Source organism: Primulina eburnea, chromosome 10 (genome assembly GCF_022965805.1).
Source record: "Primulina eburnea isolate SZY01 chromosome 10, ASM2296580v1, whole genome shotgun sequence".
Classification (NCBI taxonomy): Eukaryota; Viridiplantae; Streptophyta; class Magnoliopsida; order Lamiales; family Gesneriaceae; genus Primulina; species Primulina eburnea.
The window spans coordinates 8,314,633-8,338,995 of NC_133110.1; the positions used below are offsets into that span (position 1 = coordinate 8,314,633).

The window sequence follows — 24,363 nt, forward strand, 5'->3', positions numbered from 1 at the left end:
TCCTTATGCATCTACGATTGGTAGCATCATGTATGGGATGATATCTACACGTCCTGACGTGGCTTTCGCACTAAGTGTAGTGAGTAGATATCAATCGAACCCTGGTCTTCCACACTGGAAAGCTGTGAAAGACATCCTCAAGTAGTTGAGAAGGACCAATAAATTGTTCTTGGTCTATGGGTGGAGAACTAAAATTGGAAGGCTATACCGACTCTAGCTTCCAAAGCGATATCGATGACTTGAAGTCAACCTCTGGGTTTGTATTCATGCTCAATGGTGCTGTTGTCTCTTGGAAGAGTTCCAAGCAAGACAATACTGCGGATTCCAGCACAGAGGCCGAATACATTGCTGCATCAGATGCAGCAAAGGAGGCTGTTTGGATAAGGAATTTTGTCCAAGAGTTGGACGTCATTCCTAATTGAGTTGCTCTTATCCCAGTGTTGTGTGACAACACGGGAGCTTTAGCTCAAGCAAAGGAGCCAAGGTCTCATCAGAAATCCAAACTAGTATTGAGAAAGTACCACATCCTCGGAGAGATTGTGGAAAGAGAAGTGTCTATCGACAAAGTCGGCTTCGCAGATAATGTTGTTGATCCACTAGCTAAGCCTTTACCTGGACCATTATTCGACAAGCATCGCGAATCAATGGGTTTAAAGCATATGGGTAGTTGGCTCTAGTGCAAGTGGGAGATTGTTAGAGCAGGTACCAGTCGAGCCAAGTGTTGGCCGAGTGTTCACAACGAAACTCTATGTATAAGCAATCTTTATTTTAATAATATTTGATATTATTATTTTGGCACATCTTTATCTGTATACACATGCTAGTTGCATAGATAAAGCCCTTGAATATACAAATAGTAGAAAGAATATGAGATGCTCATATGATGAGTATCATGAAACTCATATTTGTAATACTGTATATTCTAAACGGTTCCTAGTCGATTCAGCCGCCACTAAAAAGGATATAGGCCGCTCGAGTTAGAGACTAGTATCTGCGATGTGAGTACCATGTTTCATTGGTAGGGGACATTGTGATGTACGAGCATGCAGATAGGTGCTCCTGGTAGAGTGCACTGAACAACCCTCCATTAAAGGACTTTCCAAGTGGTTCTCACTTATCGAGTGGAAATGTCCTAGTTTATGGTTGTACACCATTAGTCCTTATGACCCGGGACAACATTGAGACTTTATGTGCTAGAATTTCACTTTGACTTGTTTACCGACTCTTATGGGGTCATCAGGTGGCAAGGTTGGGTGTCATGTCGAAACATATAGGAGTCGATGCATTGTAGTCGGGGATTCACCGCTTACCTTCGGGTATGGATATCCTATGTGTTATCATGTGTATGTAGGTTGAAATCTCTGGCCAGAGTATGGTTGTAATTATGAAAGGGGTTTCATAGATTACACCATTGATGCAACTACGACATGACACATAGTATCGATTCATTGACAACTCTCGATATACCAATGGTTGTCGAATCGGTCGGGATATATGAGTTGAAGGGACCGTACTTTACGCTAACCATAATTGAATGGTTCTTGCAGGCACTATCATTTGATACCTAGGGAATCATGTAAGCGATGCTGCTAGGCGTTTAACATGATTGGTTGGGTACTATCAGACTTGAGTTCTGACGTTTTTGTTATCAAGGAGTTGATAAGTAAGAATGGAGCAATTGGGGTATGCTCATATAAGGACATGTTTAGTCCGAATCACATAGAGATGTGAACCCACGGCTAGTTGTATCAGTGGACCATTGAGGGCCACACAAGTACTAGCTTTCTAGATCCCGTTGAGAAGTAAAAATAGTTCAATGTGTTGAACGACTTATAAAGGAGTTTATAAGTGTAAGGAAAATTAGAAGTATGACTTTTATAAAGGAGAAACTAGTTCAATGTGTTGAACGACTTATAAATGAGTTTATAACTGTACAGAAAAATAGAAGTATGACTTCTATGAGAGAAATGTAAATTTTAATTTATGGAAGTGTTCCTAAATTAAAATTTGGCCAAGTGAATAATGTATTTGAAAATTGTGATTTTCATAAACATTATTATGGACTAAATTAAATTAATTCAAGTGTTGAATTAATTAAACACTAGTGGACCTAGTAGAGTCCAAATAATTAAATTAATTCAAGTGTTGAATTAATTAAATCATATTGAGTCTTGTAGAGCTCAATTTAAATAATTATTTAACTAGTGGGACTTGAGTAAATTCAAGTAATGTTTAATTAGTCTCAAATATGTTTGAGATAATTAAATTCTAGTGCAAAATTTGATGGGGTCTACCTAGTTGGTGGTGAGCCTAATTTTGGAGTAAGGAGGAAGCTTGTAGATTGTCATCCTTTTCAAGAGCCAAGTTGTTTACAACTTGGTTGGTGCCATCATCAATCTCTTGAGGTTGATAGGTAAAATTCTAAACACACTATGAATGTCATTTTTGTGTTTTATTGTATTTGTTGTACAAAATATTGAGGTGGCCGAAAATTACATGAAAAATTTTGATTTTTTTGAACTTCCGTTGCGCTTCCGGTCACCGTAACCGATCCCCTTTCATGAAAACATTTTGTCTGTTACATTACAGAAATTAGATGAGATCAAGATGAAGGCAGGGGATTCAGTGTCAGCCTGTGATGAGAGAGTCAACATTATCATAATCTAGTTGGCTACTCTTGGCAAAGAATGTGGCAATCGGGAAAGATCCTTGAAAGTAATGAGGGCACTTTCAAGAGAATGAGATGTCAAAACAATAGATATGCTAGAATCAAAAGAACGTAACAAACTTGAACTGCACGATCCGTTTGCAAACCTTACGACATATGAATTTGAATCGGAAACAAGGATTGATGGTGAGTCATTAACCAAAATGAATAAGGCTCTAGCTGCTGCAACCACTGAACAAATTGTCTCAAAAGAGAAGTTAGCTGAACAGTTGAGTAGTGAAGTTGTGTCATTGTTCATGAAGAAATTTTACAAGTTTTGAGGAAGAATCAGGAAAATTTCCAAAGCCCATGCAGATGCAATCAGTACAAGAAAGAGTCCACTGGTGAGGACAAAGAGTGTTTCAATTGTGGCAAAATTAGACATTCATATCCAACTGCCCTAATCCAAAGAAGGATGAAAAAAATCTAACAGACAAAGTGTAGCGCCCTTACTCGAGCCACTACTAAACAGACTAATAAACATGCAACATTAAACTTAATACCAACAGTTAAACAGCAGAAACCAAATACTTAATCATCTTACAACCCAAATGAAAACAAAACAATAACGACGGTCTTAAACATTAATACAACCATAACAAATACATGATTCTGAACGAGAAAACTATAAACCACAGAAAACCTCCACTGGATCACCACCGAAAACCCAACTGCTCTAGCCACTGCCCTGGTCGTTCGAACCGTCCAACCTAAGACCTGCCCCGTGGAATAGGGTGCCCAAGATGAAAACAAGGACGTGAGCGACAATCGCCCAATACGAGAATGTACGAGTATACAAACTGATATGATGCATGCAAAATACAATATGCTCGGATATCAAGGATCAAGTCAAGAATCTCATGCTCAGTCTAGAGGCGCCTGAGTGTGTAGTCTCTGATCTGCCCTAGGCATGTTTTGGCTCCCACACTCATCATCAAGACGTGGACTTGCAATGTCCAGGTCATCAGAGCCCGTGGGTCCCGTCGGACACTGTAGCTCTCGATGCCCCATCATCCACAATACAGAATAGGGCTGAGCGGCCCCAACAAATGAGGTATATCTCAAAAGATATCAGGCTCAACATGATATGTCATACATAATATGCCAAAGCAGTAAAACATGTATCATGCAACAGATAAATATGCAGCATATAAGTGTGTATACTATGCTTGGATATCTCAGTCAGTACATCACGTACCTCACTAAAACAATCTGACAGAAAACTCTGAACCTAGACAATACCAACATAAAGAAATCACTAACAAACCAGATCAAACATGCTACAAAGATCTCCCTAATGATCCTTAAATCACTATCTAAGAATTTAGGATTATACCTGCGTCCGTCGTTAGCCCGCTGATGATGTCTCGATCTCAGTTCACCGACCCCTTCTCGAGTCGATACTAGCTCCGAAACTTCCCGACACCAAAGTGCCCTAGAAACTGGCTAGAAAATCTAAGGTACAACTAGAACTCTCTCTGAAGAATGCGCTGAAGGAAACAAAAGAATCGGCTTCCATTTATAGGCTGCATCCGCACTATTCCAGAAAATCCGAACCAATCTTATCTGCCACGTGTCAGAATCTCATTGGTCTAGTTGGATTTCTCGAGATAATGTAATCCGAAGTAGGTCGGGTTATCCATTTAAAATTCGGTGGATACCAACAGCTTAATCCCGAATTATCAATTCCGTAATAATACTTAATTAACAACTCAATAATTATGTCTTAATTAATAATTCATTCAAAATAAGAATTCGGGTCATTACACAAAGAGGGCCGATATCATGACAAGAAGAAAAAGTCCAAGGATGACAGGAGGTACTGGTGGCTGAGGACAATAAGGCCAGATGGGCTGATTCCGAGGTCGACTTATTTGAGTCTGGATGTTCCACTAGTGAAAGTGATAAAGATGTAGTACAGTGTCTCATGGCCGATGCTGAGCTAGAATCTACCTATGATGAGGTACTATACTTTAACTCAACTGATTTTACACGAGCAATTCTCATCACTACACTAAATGACATGGTAATAGAGTACAAAAAACTTTCTCAATCATTCGTTGAAGTGAAAGCAAAGCAAGCAAACCTAACTGACAATGATATTGAGCCTAACAAGGAATGGTTGAGTGAAGGCAAAAGTTGCAAAGCTTGAAACTTATAATGAATTAGTATTGAATGAGTATCAACAACTCATTTATGAGAATAAGAAATTAGTTGAACTGTTTAGCATTTTTGGAACAAGTAGTAAGTAAGTCTGGAAAAAAAGCAGCAGCTAAAAGGCACTCGGGTGACAAAACCGGTATTGGCCTCAATGATGTTGCTAGCAACCTTAATGACACTAGTACTCAATCGAAACTAAACATGTGCCAAGGGAAATATATTCACTTTGTGAAGTTCAGTACGATATATGAACATCTTAAGCTTACTAATCAAGTTGAGAAGCATGTCGAACTGATGAACCAAGACACAAAGTTTGGTATTGGGTGTACACCAAAGAGTTCCTTTGTTAAGCCCAAGTGTTCCGATCACGGATTCAGTCAGGAAAGACATAAATCCATGAAGGCTAAGCCCTATCTATACTATAATTTCAAGCCCGTTCAGAAGAGATACATGCAGACCAATGATAACAAAATGGCTAAACAACATTTTTTCCCCAACACATAGAGCATTGTGTACACATGATTTTGCACAACCCTTGTTGAACAAACATAGTGGTTAGCCAGTTAGGCTGATTCAAGTGTGAGTTACTAAGGGACTAATCCAGTTTGAACCCAAATAAGATTGTGTACTAGTTGATTTACTTTGTGAATGCAGAACAATAAACGAGAAGGGCTGAAAAATTCAGTTTAGTACTTGGATGGTGGATGTTCGAGGCACATGACACGTCGAGCCCAAATGTGATCTAACGTAATCAACTGTAAAGGACCCAAAATAACTTTTGGTGACAACGCTAAGGGTGAGACCGTAGGTAAAGGTAAGATTACTCAAGGGAATGTGGTAATTAATGATGTATTGCTTATTGAAAATTTGTATTACAATTTGATTAGTATCAGTCAACTATGTGATAATGGTTATTTAATTTAATTTCATAAGAATAATTGTTTAATTAAGGATGATGATAATCGAATCTTGTTAACTATAAATAGAAATGACAATACTAATAAAATTGATTGGAATAGAGATTATCTAGCTTTCACCAACCTGTTTTACTACTATTAATAATAAAAAACAATGGCTATGACATAAAAGATTGAATCATCCCAATTTTAGATCAATCAATAATCTGCATAAATTGAACCTAGATGATGGTTTTCTTAGTGCTTAATTTGTTAAAAGTCATGTTTATTCAGCTTGTCAGTTAGGTAAGAAGATTCGATCTAGCTTTAAGAGTAAAGGTAACAAACTGAAAAATAGATGCTTAAAACTGTTGCATACGGATTTGTTCGGTCCTATACATGTAATAAATTTTGGAAGAATGAGATATATATTTGTAATTGTTGATGATTTTTTTTTATTTACTTGTGTTATATTTCTTAGTGATAAAGATCATACTAGTACACAACTGATTAAATTTTTTAAGCATATTAAAAATAAGAATAACCCCCACTAATCAGGATCAAAAGTTATTGAGGTATTGAGTTCACTAACAAAACTTTGGGTGAGTATTTCTCATAACAATGATTCAATATGAGTACTCAGCAATAAGAAGTCATCGACATAATGGAGTTGTTGAACAAAGAAACATTACTTTAAAAGAATCTGCTAGGACAATGCTAGAAGATTATGATGTTTCCCAAAGATTTTGAACAGAAGCAATCAATATCGTATATTACACTCAGAACCAATCCATGATCAACAAAAGGGATAGTAAAACCCCAAATGAGATATGGAATGGGAGTAACCCGAATTTATCTTGTTTTCTTGTTTTTGATGCAAATATTATATTCATAATAATAGTAAAAATCATCGGTCTCCATTTGATATAAAATCAGATTTTGACATAGTTCTTGGTTATTCAGCAATCAGTAAGTCTTTCCATGTATTTAATAAGAAAACTTTACATGTTGAAGAAACTGTTCATGTTGTTTTTTATTAAATGAATTGATTTATGATTGAACTAATCTTGTTGATTTGAGCAATCAGATTAAAGTGATGATTTAGCATATGACAACGAAAATGAAATCAATGTTAACAAAAGGATTCACTAGTAACCTAAACTGAGATCTCAAATTAGTCAGTCATTCAAAGAAACGAAGGACTAGAACCAGATTGATAATATCCAAGATATCGCTGAGAACCAAGCTGATGAGAACTAGACTTAGATAACCTAACTGATCCTATTCCAAACAATGTTAACAATTGGACAAAGTTACAAATGGAGTAAGACACATCCACCCTCACTGGTGATCTGTAACCCTTCAACACTTCCTAGAACTAGACAATATATGATTAATGAATTCTTGCATGCGACTTTTATTTTGCAATTAGAACTTAAAAAGATAGACGAAGCTTTTTAGATAACAGTTGGATAGATGCTATGTAGGAAAACCTAAATCGGTTTGATATAATAATGTATGGTATTTAGTTCCTAAACCTTCTCGCCAGTCAGTCATACGAACTCAATGGGTTTATAGAAACAAACTAAATGAAGATGGTGATTAGGAATAAAGCATACCAATAAACCATGATATTTTCCAACTTTATATTAACCCATGATTTTTCTTTCGATCTTCCAATGTGGAACTCTAGTTGCATTTCTAATAATCATTCACTCGAACGAAGTTCCACTATTATTCTCATGATCGGGACCTCCCTTCAAGTCTATCAGTCCTCCAATCGAGGTCACTCCTCTTCACTACGTTGGAGAACATGCACTTACATGAAATACCAGGAGTATCACCCATCTCGAGGCTCCATAACGGATTTATTGGGATCCCTCGTCTTGAGAGCTCATCACGGATTTATTGAGAGTCATCATCTATTTCGTTTAAGTATACGAGGATTTCACTCACATGGCTTTCATGGATTTGTTTCTGGATTTTACCCAAAAATCTCATTCATTTAAGTTTCTTAGGATTCTTCCACTCACATGGCTCCCGTGAATTTATTTTTGGACTTTACCCAAAAGACATCATACTAATGAAGATATATTCTAATTTATATTGACTCATGATCTTTCTATTGGTTTTTCAATGTAAGACTTTGATTACATTCCCAACATTATCCAAATCTTATCCCAAAATTCAAAAGTTTATAATGCACAACGAGAATATGTGATTTCAATAGTCTAGTAGCACATGATTATACATTTTTTAATCAATTGTCAACAAAAGAAGGGATTTTGTACGTGGGCAAAATATGATTGGAACTCAATATTTTATTTTTAAAAAAAAAAAAAAACAGTTGCTTGTACATATGAAACTGATATAGGACGTTTAGTGGGATTGTGGGTCGGCGGCACTTTCACAATGGTAACTCAATATTAACATATGTGGCGATTGCATATCGAGCCAAACAGACTTCCCACTCCATATATATAATAATAATTCACCAAATAATATCTAAGTTGCTTCAATTTGACATCATTGTTAATTTCTTTTTCCCTCGTATAATTAGGATAATGAAGCCAAGTGCCACTCCACGACATTTGACTTTTTGGCAACATCCTCGTACCAACCATAAATAGGGCTGCATTTTCACATGAATGTCACCACCTCAAAAATCTCAACAAAATCGTCTAAAAAACTTCTTGTTTTTCTCGTAAGTTGTTACAATATTGAAAACTATGGAAAAAGTGAATCCGTCCGTCCTTGTTTTGCTAGTTACTATCTTAGCAATTGCGACGGTTTGCGGAGGCCGAGTTGCCAGGACAGACCTGGGATTGGACATAGGGGGTGACATGGGCATTGGCATTGGCATTGGCATAGGTGGTGGTGGCTCCGGATCAGGTTCAGGCTCAGAGGCTGGTTCAAGTTCGAGCTCCAGATCAGTTGCAAATTCTGGGGCAGGTGCGGGGTCGGGTGCTAGCTCGAGTTCAAATTCAAGATCGAGTTCTAGCTCTAGCTCAAGTGCAGGTTCGGGTGGTGATGCAGGCTCAGAATCAGGCTCATCCACTGGATCATACGCAGCATCAAGAAGTGGATCGGGTTCAACTGGTTCAAGCTCTGAAGCGGGATCTTCAGCAGGATCTCGTGCTAGATCAGCCACCAACCACGGGTGAAATCATTGTTTTATCGAGGGCTGCATGTAAGGCATATGTATAAGATAACTAAATGAGAGTGAAAATAAATAACTTATGTTATATATATATATATATATATATATATATATATATATATATATATATATATATATATATATATATATATATATATATATATATATATATTTGTTATGGATATGTGTTAAACTTTTCTTTTATGAGTGAGCTCCCATCGGGCCTCTTATATGCCTTGTATGTTTGCTCGATACTTGGGATTGATAGGGAAATAAATATATATTACAAAATTTATGTGCAATTTCATCGTTTCCAAATACTAACTTTCTCTTTGAAATATGTGTGTGTGTGTGTGTGTTGCAGTTTGCATGAAAACCCGATCAATTCAGATTGTAAAAGAACTGTAAATATTAGACGATGCATGCATGCATGAATGTACGAATGGCTATAAAAATGGAAGCCCCACTGTTTAATGTGGGTGTGCGTGTTGGTACTTTAATACCCGTTGAAATTGGATCAAGATCCTCTGCTTTGAGTTCCTTTCATAATTTTTTCAACTCTTTTTTTAAAAAAATTTAATTTTTTTTGTTACAAATATGTGAATACGAACGTTTCAACTTTTTTTAATATTATAGTTCTTTTTAAACAAAAACTATTTTCTACTTTTTTATCTTATCAATTTTTTATTTATAAGTTAAAATTTTATTAATCACATATCTATAACAAAAATAAAAGTAACATCTAAATACATGAAATATATATTTTTTTTAGAGATATAAGAAATAATCCAATTTAAAAATATACAAAAAATAATAATCTTGTTGGCTTTTTATATTCTAATTCTTGTGAAAAACTATTTTTCATTTTTTGCAATGTTAATTTTTCTCATTCATTTTTAAAGTTTTAAATACAAAAATATTTTTTCCTTTCTTAAAAATTTAAGAAATAATCCAATTTTCAAAAAAATTGTAAAAAAAGACTAAGTGTTTTAAACAAAAAAAATTATACAAGATAATTTTCTTTTTATATCGTGTCAATTTTTTGATATTATTTTTAATTGTTCGATAGGTTCTTTTTTAAATTTTTTGTACATTCTTTTAATTGGATTATTTCTTATATCCCTGAAAATATATATATTTCATGTATTTAGATGTTAATTTTATTTTTGTTGTAGATATATGATTAATAAAATTTTAACTTCTAAATAAAAAATTAACAAGATAAAAAAAGAGAAAACATTTTTTTAAAGAACTATAATATTTAAAAAAAATTGAAACGTTCGTATTCACATATTTGTAACAAAAAAATTGAATTTTTATTAACATTTTTTTAAAAAAAGAGTTGAAAAAAATATTAAAAAAATAATAAGAGAGACGGTATTTTACCCCACAATATTATTTATAACCAAAAAAAAAAATTTGTAACTTTAACTTAGATTATTAATCACATATTTTAATATAAAAAATATAATTTTGATTTTGAAATAATTAAAATATCAATTTAAAAAAATTTAATAGTGCATAGCACCCTTTATTGTGGGTTGTCCACAGCAGAGGATCTTGATCTATTAAAATTGATGCAACATCAGTTGAAAATGTTACGCAAAAAGAAAAAATGGTTCCACTAAAGTCTATTTTCATGTAAATGAAGAAAAATATTTACTAGAAATTTCGAATTATTACATTAATTTATATTATTTTTTATTTTATAATTCTTATCTAAAATTATGTTTTCTCCACAATATATATATTATCGATCAGTATTTCATATTCATCTTTTATCATGCTCAAAGACCCTCGAAGAAAAGAAAGAGAGAGAAAAAAAAATCTATGATCACAGTCTAGCTAAGTGGAATATGCATTATAATTATCGTACTTTAATAATATTTGTTATAAAATTCAAATATAGCAATATAATTAGCTTAAAATTTGTGGGAGACGTATGTGAGGTTTATTAAATAACTGGATAATTGATGTGTTTAATTTATACAATTTTTTTATAACTTAAAATAGAATAACAAATCTATTTTCTTGGACAATAACTTTATTTTGTAAAAAATTGACGTACTTAAACCTGAATAAATAGTAAAAATAATCTTGGGAATCAAATAAAATATGAACTTGCTTTGAAAATGGTGAATAGACGTTGTTTTTAATTTTTGAATAAATAAAATTTTGAATTTTCAGAAATTTTATATATTTATGTTATTAAGATAAAATTTGAAACTAAGTTTGGTAATCACAACCTAAATTGATATTGACTTTAAGATAAATTACTAAATACGATAATCATTGAACTAGAATAAACTGAAAAGACTATCGACGAAAGAAAATAATTTGTGTTGTTCAGCTACGATAACAGAAGATGAGACGAATAAACTCATATAGACAAACCAAGTCGTCCAACTCTACTGATCTGATAAGCATCTACAGTTGTCCACATTTATTATGTGAGCAGAAAAAGATCTGCTTTTAGATTAATCTGACAACATTCTCTAAAGACAACATGCTATCTCTGAGTTTATTTAAAGAGTTGTCAGCAAAGAGAGTATAAAAGATATGTTGGTTACATATGTTAGCTAGTGTCCAATGAATTTGAATTAACTGATACTATCTTTGGAAACTCAACAATGAGATGTGGCATACTTTGCTTAATTGTCGGCTACCCAATACATTTGTGTCTAGCGTACGTATCTATATATTAACGCTGGGGAGAAACACTTGTAAAACAGATATGCATCAGTAGTAAAAGACTATGGTTACACTGATCTTCATCAACCATTCTCAAATCACATGACATCTCTTACAAGATTTATTTGAGACTATCTCACATGAAACAAACTCCAAGTACAATTGTAGTAAAATAATTGTGATGTGTTATTTGGGTAAAATAGATTTACTAGTTTTTCTGGTGATGAAGTGTTTTTTTGTATGTAAATCATTTTTTGTCAAGATTTGATCATATCAGATTTACTAATTTTTTGGTGATGAAGTGTTTTTGTATGTAAGACATTTGGAATCTGTTCGCCCATCCAATTTTCGTCCTTTCCCTTTTGATTTTTTTTTTTAAAAAATTAATGTTATGTGTGTTAGAATAGATGCTCATTGCTCAACAAGCCAACGTATAGTTTGGGCTTTATAGACTTTTATGCAAATAATTTTATTTTCATAATATTTTGTGATTTTTATTCAATTATATCATTTAATTTATTTTTATACACACACAAACTGTATAGATAAAGTATATGAATATACAATAGGTTTCATGAGGTCTACCTCGAAACGAAATATCGTGAAATTAATTAAGAAGCGTACTATATATTCTAATCATATTCCTAGTCGATTCAGCCACCTAAAATTGGATAAAGATCGCTTGAGCTTGAGACTAGCATATGTGATTTAAACGCTCTGTTTCATTGGTAAAGACATGAAAATATATGTTCATACAGATGAGTGATTATTGATGATGCAGTGAACAACCCTCCTTCAAATTTTTCAAGTGGTTATCATTTATCAAGTGAAAAAATCTGCGATTATAATTGTACATCATTACTCCTTTAACTTGGGACAACACAAAGGCCCGGTACTAGCATTGCACTTTAACTTGTTTGTCGACTCCATTAAGGGTCATTAGGTGGTGAGGTTGGTGTTGTTTCGAAATACGTAAGAGTCAATGTATTGTAGTCAGGGATTTATCGTTTACCTATGGGTTAAGGTATCATATGTGATGTGATGAATTATTAGTGCAAATAATCTCTTGCCATAATAAGATATGTGTTTTAGGAATGTGGTTCTCTAGTTGCACATCTAATGTCATTATTATTACTAAGGATATCACATCGTTATCGAATTCATTTGCAATTCTTGATATATCAATGTTTGCAGATTCGATCGATATATATGAGTTAAGGGGACCGTATTATACGATAAAAATAACTTAAGGTTCTTGTAGGCACTATCAGTGATACCTAGGAGATCATGAGGTGATGCTACTAGACGCTATTAACATTATTCGATAAATGCATTAAGAGTTCTGATATTCTTGATCAAGAGGTGGATGAAAAGAATCGTGATAGTTAACGTAAGTTTGGATAAGAATAAATGTTATTCTTAATCACAATGAAGTTTTCAACCCACAGTTAGTTGTATCTTTGAACCATTGATGATCACACAAGTATCAGATTCTGTGTTCTAGTCGAGACAGTCATATTCAAGGAGTTGAGTTGGTGATTATATTTTGATTGATATCAAACGGAAAGCTTATAAAGGAGTTTATAATTGGATTCCATTATTGAAGTTGTGGAATTAACTTAACTGCTAATTTTTTTAGGATAGTGAACTGTTTTTAGTGAAAAAGTTCACAAAACTGTCAGCTACCAAAATGGATCAACGGAAAACAAAATTTTCAATTTTCATTATATGAACAAGATTTGTACCCTCGATACATCGGCATTGTCTGATCGTCGATTGGAGTTATAATGAGTTTACAATTATTTATTTAATAAATTTATAATCTACTAATTAAATAACAATGTATTAGTACTGATGACTTTGTTATTAATTATATATATATATATCTATATATATATATATATATATATGCATTATCAATAGTTTGCAATTTGGATGATATATACACATGGAGAATATTTTAATTAATGAAAAATAAAGGGAATCCTGATGGGATAAGAATTAAGTCCTTTATAATTGGGTAGTTGTATTTTATTAATTATACTGATCAAATATAATAACAATAAACATCCAACAAACAAACAAAATAATCACAAAATCATCACCTCCCTCATAAAGTAATTTTCGACAAGTCTTGTAATTGCACAAGAATATTTTCCACACTTCCAACACCGCGGCGCCGCCTTGGCATCACCGCAATGACACAGGATTTTGTAAAATTATGGCGATATATTTCGATGCGAAATCGTTTAGATCTCTTGTGCGATCTAAATGAGGAACCTAGTCTCTGACCTGGACTTGATTAGGTGAACAAAAGAGGGAGATCCGTCGTAAGGATTTACAAGAAGAGCTATATGAAACGTCCTTTACCTCTTATTATAAATAAATAATACTAGAAATATTTTTTCATTATCTTCATAAAGACCGAATCATACCAAACATAAATCTATATTGAAAAAAAATCGGAATTTGCGATAAAAAAAACTATAAATCGTCAATCGTAAATGCATACGTCAAGCAATGATATTCATCGTCTAAACTTTTAAAAAATGAAACATAAATCTCTCTTTAAAATAATTCTCAAAATCTTAATCAAAATTTTGATTATCATAATATTTCATAATTCTCAACATCATCGTCACCTGCGACCATTCAAACGTAGTGAGTCTAACGACTCAACAAATCCAAACGTACTTAACGAGTAATACATATTCAAGCACATGCATCCTTAAAAGAATACTTTTAATAAAATAAACTGACAAAAATTTGTAACATATAAACATTTTCGAAATCATTTAAGCACATAATATCATAAAGTATTTCCTCATTATAAATCATCTTTTAGAAAGTTTGATCACTAAAGTGATTATCCTTATCATTTATCATCTGTTCGATTGATGTAATCTATAAACCAAGTACTTGGAGGCAGGACGTCAACAACTCTCGTCACTAGGCCGTGACCAAAATGTAGTTCACCGCCCCTTTTTAAGACGGATTCTCCACAAATCTTTTGTATCACACGGTCAATTCACATCTTCAAAATATTTTACATTTCTCCTTATTTTCATTTTAGGGAAAATCGCTCAACTAAAGTATTTATCCTAAAAATATCATAAATTCACCATAATCATTTTAAAAATCATTCAACATATATTATGCCCCTCGAGACACTACTAGGACATTCAAATACCCGAAACGTAAAATGACCATTTTATCCTTGGACCCCTGAACTTCCCGTTTTGACTTTTTTCTATGTTTCCTGACTCGAGCCTACCTCGAATCATCATATAACCTTATTTTTTACTTCTACTAATTATTAAACGTAAACTCGCGTCCTTCGATTTATTCAACTTAATTGCTAACCGTAATTCCTTTTCGTAACCCGATTTAACTCAAAACTCAATGACTTTTTCTCAAATTTGAGACACGATTTTCTCGACCCTACGCTAGCCCATGAGCCACGATCCAGCCCTCGTGAACCCACGGCCAACCCCTGCCACTATCCTAGCCTTCGCCGAGCACCCATTTCCAAAAAAACCAATCGGAGCTCACTCAACTCCTAGCCACCTACAACGAACCCAAGACCCACCCAACCAGACCACCACCAGCCTTCCTAGGACCGCCCTGACTAGCCTGAACCAGGCTTGACCTGTGCACAATCCTCAATTTTTCGATCGAGCTGCGCATATCCAACCATCGAGCCGCGCGCGGTCAACCCCAGCCAAGCCATGTCCAGACCACTAGCCACTTTCCCAGGACCATACTGGACCACCTTGACCATCCTGAACCCTCCTACATCAGCCCTAGACCACACCCCTCCAAAATCGAGCCCTAACTTAATTCCTAGTGGGTTGCGACTACTTCCTATCCTTCCAGTCCCCTCGTTGCTTCTGGACACAGCCATGACAGGGCCAGGACCGTGCCTGGTTGAGCCCTCGTGCGGTTGTGGTCCAGCCATCCCATGATCCCAACACCAAACCCTAAAATATGCTAGTTTCGAACCTCTTCCATGCTTGGCACCTCTAGCCTCTGTCTAGCCATCATCTCACGTTTAAACGACTCTTTTTCCAACCCTTAAACGTCCCTTAATGGCAGTATGTCCCTTAAAAATCGTAGCACGACTCAACAAGCATAACAGATAAATTTTTTGAAAAATAAACATCCAAACTTTAAATAATTTGTTCAATATATTTTCATGCTTCAAACATAAAAAGGATTGTGGAAAGAGAGTGTCTATCGACAAAGTCGGCTTCGCGATAATGTTGTGATCCACTAGCTCAGCCTTTTACCTGGACCAGTAATTCGACAAGCATCGCGCATCAATGGGTTTTAAAGCATATGGGTCGTTGGGCTCGAGTGCAAGTGGAGATTGTAGAGCAGTACCAGTCGAGCCAAGGTTTGCCGAGTTGTTCACAAACGAAACTCTATGTATAAGCAATCTTTTTTAATAATATTTGCATGATTATATGTTGGCCATCCTTTATCTGTATACACTGGCTAGTTGCAGTAATAAAGCCCTTTTGAATTACAAATAGTAGAAAGAATATGAGATGCTCATAGATGAGTATCCATATAAACTCATATTTGCTAATACTGTATATTCTAAACGGTTCATGAGTCGATTCAGCGCCACTAAAAAGGATATAGGCCCGCTAGAGTTAGAGACAGTATCTGCGATGTGAGTACATGGTTCATGGTAGGGGACATTGTGATTGTACGGAGGCATGCAGATAGGTGCTCCTGGTAGGTTAGCGGCTGAAACAACTACCATTAAAGGCTTTCCAAGTGGTTTCTCACTTATCGAGTGGAAATGTCCTAGTTTCTGGTTGTACACCATGAAGTCATTATGACCGGGACAACATTGAGACTTTATGTGCTAAGTTACTTTGGACTTGTTTACCGACTCTTAGGGGGCATCAGGTGGGCACAGGTTGGGTGTCATGGTTCGAAACATAAATAGCGAGTCGCATCATTGTAGTCGGGGATTTCACCGCTACCTTCGGGTATGGATATGCCTATGTGTTATCATGTGTATTTAGGTTAAATCTCTGGCCAGATATGGTTGTAATTATGAAAGGGGTTTCCATAGATACACCATTTGATTGCAACACGACATGCCACATAGTATCGATCATTGACAACTATCGATATACCACTGGTTGTCGAAACTGGTCGGGATATGAGTTGAAGGGACCGATTTACGCTACCATAATTGAATGGTTTTTGCAGGCACTTCATTGATTACCTAGGGAATATGTAAGCGATGCTGCTAGGCGTTTAACATGATTGGTTGGTGTACTATCAGACTTGGTTCTGACGTTTTTGTTATCAAGGAGTTGATAAGTAAGAATGGAGCACATTGGGGTATGCTGCATATAAGGACATGTTTAGTCCGATACATAAGATTTGAACCCACGGCTCTAGTTGTATCAGGACCATTAGGGCCACACAGTACTAGCTTTCTCAGATCCCGTTGAGAAGTAAAAATAGTTCAATTTGAACGACTTTATAAGAGTTTAAAGTGTAAGGAAATTAGATAAGTACTGACTTTTATAAAGTGAGAAACTAAGTTCATGTGTTTAACGACTTATAAATGAGTTTATAACTGTACAGAAAAATAGAAGTATTACTTCTATGAGAGAAATGTAAATTTTAATTTATGGAGTGTTCCTAATTAAAACCAACCAAAAAATTTTTTGCCAGTGAAATAATGTATTTGAAAATTGTGATTTTTCATAAACATTATTTAGGGATAAATTAAATTAATTCAGTTGTGATATTAATTAAACACGAGTGGACCTAGTAGAGGCCAAAAATTAACTATTAATTCAAGTGTTGAATTATTAAATCATATTGAGTCTTGTAGTAGGCTCATTTAAATAATTATTACTAGTGGACTTGAGTAATCTAAGTATGGTTTAATAGTTCTCAATATGTTTGAGATATAAATTCTAGGCAAATTTGATGGGGTCTACCCTAGTGTGGTGGGGAAGCCTAATTTTGGGAGTAGGAGGACGCTTGTGATTGTCTCCTTTCAAGAGCCAAGTGTTTATCAACTTGGTTGGTGCCATCATCAATCTCTTGAGGTGATAGGTAAAATTCTAAACCACTATGAAATGTCATTTTGTGTGTTTTATTGTATATTGTTGTACAAAATTGAGGTGGCCGCAAATTAATGAAAAATTTTGATTTTTTTTAACTGTCCGTTTCGCTTCCGGTCACCGTAACCGATCCCTTTCAGGAAAACATTTGTCTGTTACATTACAAAATTAGATGAGATCAAGATGAAGGCAGGGGATTCGTGTCAGCCTTGATGGAGAGAGTCAACAGTATATGAATCTAGTTGGCTACTCTTGGCAAAGAATGTGGCAATCGGCAAGATCCTTGAAATAATGAGGGCACTTTCAAGAATGAGATGTCAAAACAATAGATATGCTAGACATAAAAGAACGTACAAACTTGAACGCACGCATCCGTTTTGCACACCTTAGGAATATGAATTGTTGAATCGGAAACAAGGCATTGATGGTGAGTCATTAACCAAAATGAATAAGGGCTCTAGCTGGCTGCAACACTGAAACAAATTGTCTCAAAAGACGAAGTTACTGAAAGTTGAGTATTGAAGTTTGTGTCATTGTTCCTGAGAAATTTTACAAGTTTGAGGAGAACAGGAAATTTCTCCAAAGCCCATGCATGATCAATCAGAAAAAAAAAAAAAAAAAAAAGAAAAAGATCCCAGTACAAAAGAGGCCACTGGTGAGGGACAAAAGAGTGTTTCAATTGTGCCAAAATTAGAACCAATTCATATCCAAATGCCCTCAATCCAAGAAGGATGAAAAAAATCTAACAGACAAAGTGTAGCGCCCTTACTGCGAGCCACTACTCAACAGACTAATAAACATGCCAATATCTTAAACTTAATACCAACAGTTAAACAGCAGACAAACCAAACTCTAATCATCTTACACCCAAAATTGAAAAACAAACTATACGACGGTTCTAACACACGTACTAAAACAAACCATAACAAAATACATGATTCTGAACGAGAAAACTATAAACCACAGAAAACCTCCACTGGATCCCACCGAAAACCAACTGGCTCTAGCCACGGCCTGGTCGTTCGAACCGTCCAACCTAGACCTGGCCCGTGGAATAGGGTGCCCAAGATGAACAACAAGGACGTGAGCGCACATCGCCCAATCGAGAATGGACGAGTATACAAACTGATTGAGCTGGCAAATACCAATATGCTCGGAGATCAGGATATGTCAAGAATCTCGCTCATTCTAGAGGCGCCTGAGTGGTAGTCTCTGACTCATGCCTCGGCATGTTTGGCTCCACACTCATCATCAAGACGTGGACTTGCAATTGTCCAGGTTCCATCAGCGCCCGTGGGTCCCGTCGGACACTGTAGCTCTCGATGCCCCATCATCCCCACTACAGAATAGGGCTGAGCGGGACCCCAACAATGAGTTTTGTATAAAAATCTCCACAAGATATCCGCTCACATGAATAATGTCATACATAATATGCAAGCAGTTAAAACTATGTATATGCAACAACAGATAATATGCAGCATTAAGTGGTATACTATTGTTGGAATCTCAGTCAGTACATCAAGTTACGCTCACTAAACAATTGACAGAAAACTCTTAACCTGACAATCACCAACATAAGAAAATCCACTAACAAACCAGATCAAACTGCTACAAAGATCTCCCCTAATGATCCTTAAATCACTATCTAGAATTTAGGATTATACCTGGCCGTCGTTAGCCCGCTGATGATGTCTCGATCTCAGTGCACCGACCCGTTCCGAGTCGATACTCAGCTCCAAACTTCCCGACACACAAAGCTGCCTAGAAACTGGCTTAGAAAATCTAAGGTACAATCGAGAACTCTCTCTGAAGAATGCGCTGAAGGAAAACAAAGAAACGGCTTCCATTATAGGCTGCATCCGACACTATTCCCAGAAAATCCGAACCAGATCTTATCGGCCCGTTCAGAATCTCATGTGTCTAGTTGGATTTCCTCAGATAATTAATCCGACACGTAGTCGGGTTATCCATTTAAATTCGGTGGATACCAACAGCTTAATGCCCGATTCTCACATTCCGTAATAATACTTAATTAAACAACTTCATAATTTGTCTTAATTAATAATCATTCAAAATAAGAATTTCGGGTATTACACAAAAGAGGGCCGATCATGCCACAAGAAGAAAAGTCCAAGGATGACCGGTCAGGGTTCCGGTGGCTGAGGCACATAGGCCAGATGGGCTATTCCGAGGTGACTATTGTGATCTGGATGTTTCCACTAGTGAAAGTGATAAAGTGTAGTAACAGTGTTCATGGCCGATGCTGAGCTCGAATCTACCTATGATTGAGGCTTATACTTAACCAACTGATTTTCACGAGCCAATTCTCACACGTACACTAATGGACAGTGAATAGAGTACAAAAAACTTTCTCAATCATTCGTTGAAGTGAAAGCAAAGCAAGCAAACCTAACTGACAATGATATGAGCCTAACAAGGAATGTTGAGTGAAGCAAAGTTCAAAGCTTCTTGAAACTATATGACTTCAGTATTGAATGAGTATCAACACTCATTTATGAGAATAAGGAAATTCAGTTGAACTGTTTTTAGGCACTTTTGGAAACAAGTAGTAAACCCAGTAAGTTCGGAAAAAAAAGCAGCAGCTAAAAGGCACTCGGGTGACAAAACCGGTATTGGCCTCAATGTGTTGGCTAGCAACCTTCGAATGACACTAGTACTACAATCGAAACTAAACATGTGCCAAGGGAAAATCTATTTCACTTGTGAAGTCCAGTACGATATCATGAACATCTTAAGCTTACTAATCACAGTGAGAAGCCTGTCGAATGATGAACCAGACACAAAGTGGTGGATTGGGTTACACCAAAGAGTTTCCTTGTTTAACCCAAGTGTTCCGATCCACGATTCAGTAGGGAAAGACATACAATCCATGAAGCTAAGCCCTACTCTATACTATAAATTTCAAGCCCGTTCCGAAGAGATAAGGCAGACCAATGATAAAAAATGTGCTAAAAACACTTTTTTCCCAACAACATAGAGCATTGTGTACACATGATTTTGCACAACTTGTTGAAACAACACATAGTGGTTAGCAGTTAGGCGATTCAAGTGTGAGGTTACTATCAGGACTATCCAGTTGAACCCAAATAACAGAGTTGTGTACTAATTGATTTACTTTGTGAATGCAGAACAATAAACGAGAAGGGCCGATGAAAAATCCAGTTTCGAGATGGATGGTGTATGTTCGAGGCACATGACACGTCGAGCCAAATGTGATCTAACGTAATCAACTGTAAAGGACCCAAAATAAACTTTGGTGACAACGTAAGGTGAGACCGTAGGAAAGGTAGATTTACTCAAGGGAATGGTGGTAGTATTAATGATGTTATTGCTTATTGAAAAATTTGTATAAATTTGAATTAGTAGCAGTCAACTATGTGGATAATGTTATTTTAATTGAATTTCATAAGAATATTGTTTAATGAAGGATGATAGGGGGGGGGGGGGGGGGGGTAAAATCGAATCGTGTTAACTATAAATAGAAATGACAATACTAATAAAATTGATTGGAATAGCGATTATCTAGCTTCACCAACCTGTTTTACTACTGATTAATATAAAAAACCATGGCTTATGACATAAAAGATTGAATCATCCCATTTTAGAATCAATCAATAATCTGCATTAAATTGAAACCTAAGATGATGGTTTTCATTAGTGCTTAAATTTGTTAAAGTCATGTTTAGTTCAGCTTTCAGTTAGGTAAGAGATTCGATCTAGCTTAAGAGTAAAGGTAAAAACTGAAAATAGCTGTTCTTAAAACTGGTTGCAATACGTTGGTTGGTCTCTTACATGTAATAAATTTTGGAAGAATGAGAATTATATATTTGTATTGTTGATGATTTTTTTTTATTTACTTTGTGTCCTATTTTTATTATATAAAGATCCATGACTAGTAACAACTGATTAAATTTTTTTAAGCATATTAAAAATAAGAATAAACCCCCACTAATCCAGATCAAAAGTTATTGATGTATGAGGGTTTCACTAAACAAAACTTTTGTGTGAGTATTTCTCCAAACATGATCATCTGAGTAATCAGCAATAAGAAGTCACGACATATGGAGTTGTGAACAAGAAACATAATTTAAAAGAATTGCTGGACAATGCTGAGAAGATTAGATGTTTTCCACAAGAGTTTGAACAGGAAGAAGCAATCGAAATCGTATATTACACTCATAACCAATCCTGATCACAAACAGGTGATAGTAAAAACACCAAATGAGATATGGAATGGGAGTACCCCGAATTTATCTTGTTTCTGTTTTTGAGCACATATTATTCATAATAATAGTGAAAAATCAGCGGTCTCCATTTGATATAAATCCGATTTTGAATCAGTTTCTTGGTTATTCAGCATCAGTAAGTCTTTCCATGTATTAATAAGAAAACTTTACATGTTGAAAAACTGTTCATGTTGTTTTTTATAAATGACAGTGATTATGATGAACTAATCTGTTAATTGAGCATCAATCAAAGTGATGATTTAGCATATGACACGAAAATGAAATCAATGTGTAACAAAGGAGTCACTAGTAACCTAAACTGAGATCTCAAATTAGTCGTCATTCAAAGAAAAGAAGGACTAGAACCAGATTGATATCCAAGATTCGCTGAGAACACAAGCCTGATGAGAAACTAGAATAGCAACCAACTGATCCTATTCCACAAACATGTTACATTGGACAAAGTTCAAATGGGTATAAGACACATGCACACCCTCATGGTGATCTGTAACCCTTCAACACTTCCTAGAACTAGACAATGATATTATTAATGAATTCTTGCATGCGACTTTTTATTTTGAATTGAACTTAAAAGAAGAGGGAAGAGGGGAGGGGGGGGGGGGAGGGGGGGGAGGGGGGGGGGGGGGGGGGGGGGGGGGGGGCACTTTTTAGATTAACAGTTGAGATAGGATGTCTATGGAGGAAAACCTGAAATCGGTTTTTGATTATAATTAATTATGGATTTAGTTCCTAAACCTTCTCGCCAGTCAGTTTCCAATACGAACATCAATGGGTTAATAGAACAAACTAACATGATAGATGGTTGATTTAGGAATAAACATGACCAATTAAAACATGATATTTTCCAATTATATTAAACCCATGATTTTTTTTGATCTTCCAATGTGGAACTCTAGTTGCATGTGTCTAATAATCACACTCGAACGAAGTTCCATTCTAGTCCAAGATCGGGACCTCACCTTCAAGTTATCAGTCCTCCAATCGAGGTCCTCCTCTTCACTACGTTAGAAACATGCACTTACATGAAATACCAGTAGTATCACCCATCTCGAGGCCTCCATAACGGATTTCTTGGGATCCCTCGTCTTGAGAGCTCATACGGATTTATTGAGAGTCACATCCTATTTCGTTTTAAGTTATACGAGGATTTCACTCACATGGCTTTCATGGGATTTGTTCTGGATTTTACCACAAAAATCTCATTTTAAGTTTCTTAGGATTCTTCCACTCACATGGCTCCCGTGAATTTTTGTTGGACTTTACCCAAAAGACCATCATACTAAATGAATATTCTAATTTATATTGACCTGATCCTTTCTATTTGGTTTTTCATGTAAGACTTTGATTACTTCCCAACATTATCCAACTAGCTTAATCCAAAATTCAAAGGTTTATAATGCAAACGAGAATGATGTATTTCATAGTCTAGTAGCACACTGATTATCATTTTTTAACAATTGTCAACAAAAGAAAAGGATTTTGTACGTGGGGCAGAATAATTGGAACTCAATATTTTATTTTAAAAAAAAAAAAAACAGGTGCTGTACATATGAAAACTGATATAGGACGGTTTAGGTGGGATTGGTGGGTCGGCGGCACTTTCACAATGGAACTCAATACTTACATAGTGGCGATGCATATCGAGCCAAACAGGACTTCCCCTCCCCTGATTAATAATAATTCCACACAAATAGCTATTGCTTACAATTTGACATCCATGTTAATTTCTTTTTCCCTCGATAATTAGGATAATGAAGCCACGTGCCACTCCCGACATTTGACCTTTTTGGCAAACATCCTCGCTACCCAACCATAATAGGGCTGCATTTCCATGAAATGTCACACACCTCAAAAATGCTCAACAAAATCGTTAAAAAACTTCTTGTTTTTTCTCGTAAGGTTGTTACAATATTGTGAAAACTATGAAAAAGTGAATCCGTCCGTCCTTCGTTTTGCATTACTCGCTTAGCAATTGCGACGGTTTGCGGAGGCCGAGTTGCCAGGACAGACCTTGGACTTGGACATAGGGGTGATGGGCATTGGGCATTGCATTGGCATAGGGGTGGTGGCTCCGGATCAGGTCAGGCTCAGAGGCTGGTTCAAGTTCGAGCTCCAGATCAGTTGCAAAGTCTGGGGCAGGTGCGGGGTCGGTGTAGCTCGAGTTCAATTCAAGATCGAGTTTCTAGCTCTACTCAAAGTGGCAGGTTTCGGGTGGTGTGCGGCTCAGAATCCGTCATCCACGGATCATACGCAGCATGCAGAAGTGGATCGGGGGTTCAACTGGTTACAAGCTCTTGAAGCGGGCATCTTAGCAGGATCTGCGTGCTAGATCCAGCAGCCAACCCACGGGGTGAAATCAGTTTTTATAGAGGGCTGCATG

At 35.8% G+C, this 24,363-nt stretch overlaps 1 protein-coding gene across 1 annotated transcript in view; it reads right to left on the reverse strand.

The window, feature by feature from the left end:
* The window catches only part of LOC140803700 (transcription factor IBH1-like 1), a 68,103-nt gene extending 44,951 nt beyond the window's left edge, over window positions 1-23,152 (reverse strand). The window contains exon 1 of the mRNA XM_073159595.1: window positions 23,141-23,152. Coding sequence (XP_073015696.1) covers window positions 23,141-23,151 — 11 coding nt within the window. The 5' untranslated portion in view covers window position 23,152. The remainder of the gene's footprint in view (window positions 1-23,140) is intronic.
* Between the last annotated feature and the right edge of the window lie 1,211 nt (window positions 23,153-24,363).